The sequence below is a fragment of the Hipposideros armiger genome, unplaced genomic scaffold (genome assembly GCF_001890085.2).
Source record: "Hipposideros armiger isolate ML-2016 unplaced genomic scaffold, ASM189008v1 scaffold_612, whole genome shotgun sequence".
Classification (NCBI taxonomy): Eukaryota; Metazoa; Chordata; class Mammalia; order Chiroptera; family Hipposideridae; genus Hipposideros; species Hipposideros armiger.
In genome coordinates, this window is record NW_017731962.1 from 811,595 (window position 1) to 816,017 (window position 4,423).

At 60.0% G+C, this 4,423-nt stretch overlaps 1 protein-coding gene across 1 annotated transcript in view; it reads right to left on the minus strand.

The window, feature by feature from the left end:
• Window positions 1-269: 269 nt before the first annotated feature.
• The window catches only part of ITGB2 (integrin subunit beta 2), a 32,152-nt gene continuing 27,998 nt past the window's right edge, over window positions 270-4,423 (minus strand). The window contains exons 11-16 of the mRNA XM_019625005.1: window positions 3,950-4,137; window positions 3,574-3,818; window positions 3,209-3,428; window positions 2,671-2,900; window positions 861-1,027; window positions 270-642 (exon numbers count right to left, since the gene is read on the minus strand). Of these exons, the coding sequence (XP_019480550.1) occupies window positions 580-642; window positions 861-1,027; window positions 2,671-2,900; window positions 3,209-3,428; window positions 3,574-3,818; window positions 3,950-4,137 (1,113 nt within the window). The 3' untranslated portion in view covers window positions 270-579. The remainder of the gene's footprint in view (window positions 643-860; window positions 1,028-2,670; window positions 2,901-3,208; window positions 3,429-3,573; window positions 3,819-3,949; window positions 4,138-4,423) is intronic.

Consider the following 4,423-nt stretch of genomic DNA (forward strand, 5'->3'; position numbering starts at 1 on the left):
TCCAGGGCAGCCGCTATGGAAGCTTATTATTATTATTATTATTTTAGCTGAGCCATCCTGCCACCTTTTGGCAGCTCAGCAGCTGCTCAGCTCGGGTTGGGAATCGAACCACTGTTGCTCAGAGCTCGCACGCACTCTTGAGCGAGCTCTTAGCCAACTGAGCCACTCGGCGGCCCTATTACTTTTTCTTATTACTGTTTCTACACACACAATGGGGACCAGTATAATCAATGGATGTGGTTTTATACCCTGATAAGTGCAAATATAAATACATTTTTAACATGTTTAATTAGACTGCCATCCTGGCTTTTACAGAGGAAAGCATGTTATCTAACCTCGTCAGACTCCGGCAATCCCTTTTTCAAGCCTCTATCAAAAAGGTCATGCAAGTAAGAAGGGTGGCTGCTTCTGAGAGCCCATGGAGTCACCTGGCCGCATCTGCCATTTTGAGGGCAGAAGAAACTGCATTTTCAGTTAATGGCTGAAGTTGCCAGGCATTGGAGCCATGTCTGCAGGCGGTGTGGTTTGGGGGTGCTTCCATCTGGCCGGTTCAGACGGCTCTGTCTTCATGGAGTGCCCCTAACTCTCAGCAAACTTAGGGTTCATGACTGTCGTGGTGGCGCTCTTGAAAAGGGGGTTATCCTGGTGAGAAAAGCCAGTGGGACTTGTGAGTGCAGGGGTGGGGGAGGGAGGAACGGGGTGACCCTCCCTCAGTCCCAGCCAGTGTGACAGGGCTTGTTCACAGCAGGGGACAGTCTGAGGTGGGGGGGGGGCAGGTGGGCCGCTGTGTGGAGGTTATACACAGGCAGGCGGATGGGATGGGCTGCCTGGCTCCCCAGGGACCAGGGACGGCCACTCACATTGTTCCACTGAGACTTCATCTTCTCCTTCTCGAAGCGCTTGTATTCCCTGAGGTCACTGAAGTGGGTCAAGGCTTTCCAGGTGACCAGTAGGAAGACACCGATCAGCACGACTCCCGCCAAGGTGCCTCCCACGATGGCGGCAATGTTGGGGCCCTCTGGACACTCTGAGGTGAGGAGGAAGTAATGACGCCGAGCGTCAGGCCCTCCATGACCACCAGGCCCCAGGTGTGCCCCCAGCCCGGGTCACTGCGTGGTGCCCAGGTGGAAGCTTTCCCACTGCCAGGCTCACCCACACAGGTGTGAGCCAGCTGGCCAGCCCCGTCCACAGCCGGGGAGGGGCCAGGGCTGGGGACAAGGCCGGGTCCTGCAGTTCTGAGTGAAATTGCGAGGACTCGTTTACAGAGAAAGAGGGGCCCAGATTGCCAGCTAACCAGGGCAGAGCGTGGACAGGACCTGGCTGTGGACAGGCTGTGCTCTCCAGGCCACGCGGAGGGCTCCCATCGTGGGGAGGGGAGCTGGGAGCAGGTCTCAGTCCTGCAAGGGCCCTGGTGGATGGCTGGCCCACGCAAGGTGTGGTCACCCAGGTGGCTGGGCCTCCCAGCCCTGTGCCGTGTCCCAGGCCTCTCTGAGCGGGGAATGGGGTGGCGTTCTGAGAGTTGTGGGCTCCCTGTGCTCCTTGTCTAGAGCCGTTAGTCATCCCGTGGGGTTCTGTTTACCCTGAGCCCCCATGTCCCCCACATGCTGTGTCGTCACTCAATGTCTCTTCTCAAAACTTCCCTAACCCCCCACCTGCGGTGGCCTGTGGATGCTGCTCCTGTGCCCCGCTCCTCCTAATGCCTTCCCTGTGCTCCATCCAAGGGCAGCGCCCTCCTCTGTCCTTGCTGTCCCCAAGACCCAGCCCAGCCCGCCCCATTTCTGTGCGTTTCTGTGCCTGGACCTCAAGCAACCCCTCCCAGGTACGCGTCTGCCCGGCCTCTGCTGGGTCTTTGGCCAGGTTTTGAAAACACACTTTAGGTGTGTCGCTCGCTCTCCTGAAATCCTGCTAAGGGCATCCTGCTGTGTTTGGAAAGAGGCCTGGATACCTCCCAGGATTCACAGCGCCCAGCGGCTCTGACCGCACGCCCTCCTCCCCCACGTCTGGACACACTCCTCCTCTGGTCTGAACTGAAACGTGTCCTCCTCCCAGAGACCTTCTGACCTCCAACCCCCGGAAGCATCTCCTGCCATCGTCTTTGCACCTCATGTTCCCGGCTGCAGCACCCCCGCCCCCATCTCAGCACTGGTGTTCTGACGTGTTGATGGCTGGGGTCCCACCCTCTTGGCACATAACCCGGTGAAGACAGGGATGGCGTCTCCATGTCTGGATCATTGCTGGGCCTGGGATGTACCCAGAGCCGAGCGAACCGACAGCAAGCAGAGCTTGGAAAATGCAGGGCCTGGGCTCTCCGGGCCCCTGGACCCTCCTCCAGCACCGAGCTCTGAGCACACACATGGTCCGCAGCCCACACAGCTGCCCCTGGACCAGCTCTGATATGCGGGGATCCAGGCCTCGGTCAGCATCCACCAGTAATCACCTGGGCTGTGTGGTCGGTCCCTCCAGTGGGGTCCTGTCCCCTTGAGCCAGGGCACAAGCCATCCACTGCCTGTCACCCATGGTGAGGTGAGGTCAGGGACTGGAAGAGAGGGCCTGGGGCAGGAGGCCTGCCTTCCCTGGGGAGAGGCCTCCACCCTGCACAGCAGCCTCATTGTCACCGGAGGTCCCAGGACCAGAGGTCTGGTTGCCGTGTCCTGCTCAGTGGGGCCTCACCTCGCGTCTCATCCACATAGATGTCGTAAGTGGCCTCCGTGTCCTGCTGCCACATTGTGTAGGTCACCCAGCAGCCTTCCGAGTCACGCTCCTTACACCTCCGGTTCTGCTTGGGGGTGCTGAGCCGACCCGCCTTGTGGGGTTCACTTAGCAGGCTCAGGTTCTGACATGCCACACTGCAGTTCTTCTCAAAGGGGCCCTTGTCGAATTTCAGGCACTCGGCACAGGAGCTGTGGAGAAGCCACGGCGTGAGCGCGTGCACAAGAGGGAGTGAAGTGGTGTAAGAGAGGGGGTGTGAGGCGGGGAGGGTGTGCTGCTGTCTGGGCACCAGGGCGGCTCAGGTGGGGCTGGTCCTGGTGCCTGTGTGGCCAAGGTAGGAGGGTGTCCTCCTGGGCGTGAGGTGGGCAGGGGCCTAGCAGCTTGACAGGTGGGGCCCAAGGCAGCCTGTGCCTTCCCGGGGCCTTGGGCAGGCAGAGGGTTTGCACAGGGGGCTCATGAGAGCGACAAGACGGGTCCTGCCGTGGGAGCACTCACTCACATGTGTTCGCCACAGGGTATCTGGCAACCCTGGCACTCCTCACAGAAGGGCGGCTGGTAGCCCGGCATGCACTCGCACACGTTGCAGCGGCACCGGCCCCGGCCACTGCACACAGACCCCCGAGGGTTCCGGCAGCCGTTCGTGGACTGCTCACACTGGCAGGCTGAGCCCTCGAAGCCCGCTTTGCAGAGGCACTTGCCACAGAAGCATTCCCCCCGATCTGGAAGACAGCAAGGCCACCACAGAGTCACTCTCACCCAGACCCTCTGACCTGGCCCTCTGCTCACCAGGGCCCAGGCCCAGACCTGCTACTACAGGTCTGACTCTCTGTCTCCACCGGCCACTCTGCCCCAGCAGGCACTCACCATCACCCCCGCAGATTTTCCCATCATAGCGCTCGCAGTTGACATTGTCGCACTGGCAGAACTGCCCGAAGATCTTCTTATTGGGCACGTCACTCGTGTGGCACAGGCACTGCCCGCAGATGCAGTCCCCCAGCCCCGAGCAGATGATGGAGTTGTTGTCTTTGCGACAGCTTCCTTCCAGCTCCTGGCTGCTGCGGCCCTGCGTCTGGCACTCACAATTCTTCCCAATGTAGCCAGCGTCACACCTGGGCCAGAGGGACACAGGTCAGGGCGCTCCTGATGTGGAACAGCCCCTCCACCCCAGCACCCTCGCCCTGGTGAAGACACCAGCTGCTGTGTGGGGCACCTGCTTGCGGGTGGGGAGCGGCCACCTCACCTGCAGATGCCACACTCAATGGAGCCTTTGTTGTCGCAGAGGCTGCGGTTCCGGTTTGCATCCCGGCACTGGCACTCGCACTTCGGAAGGACTTGTACAGTCACTGTGTCCGTGAAGCCCAGCGCCCGGATGACGAATGACTGCTCCTGGATGCACTCCGAGGCCGTGACCTTCACCTGGAAGGTGATCTGGGAGGGGGATGGCAGGGCTCAGCTGAGGCCAGGACACCAAGGGTCAAACCCCAGCTGCGAGGCAGGGAGGGCGCAAGCCTCTCATTGATCAAGGGAGGAGTGGGTGGAGGTGGTGGTGGTGGGGAAACACAGAACTCTCTAGGTTTTCCCGGAACTTGGGACTTGAGATGAGAGAAGACAGAATGAGACAGGGAACATGGTTGCAGCAGGCCCACAATGCTCCCTCATCCACAATCTCTGGCCTTGTCTTAGAAAGTGGCTTTATTTTATTTTATTTTATTTT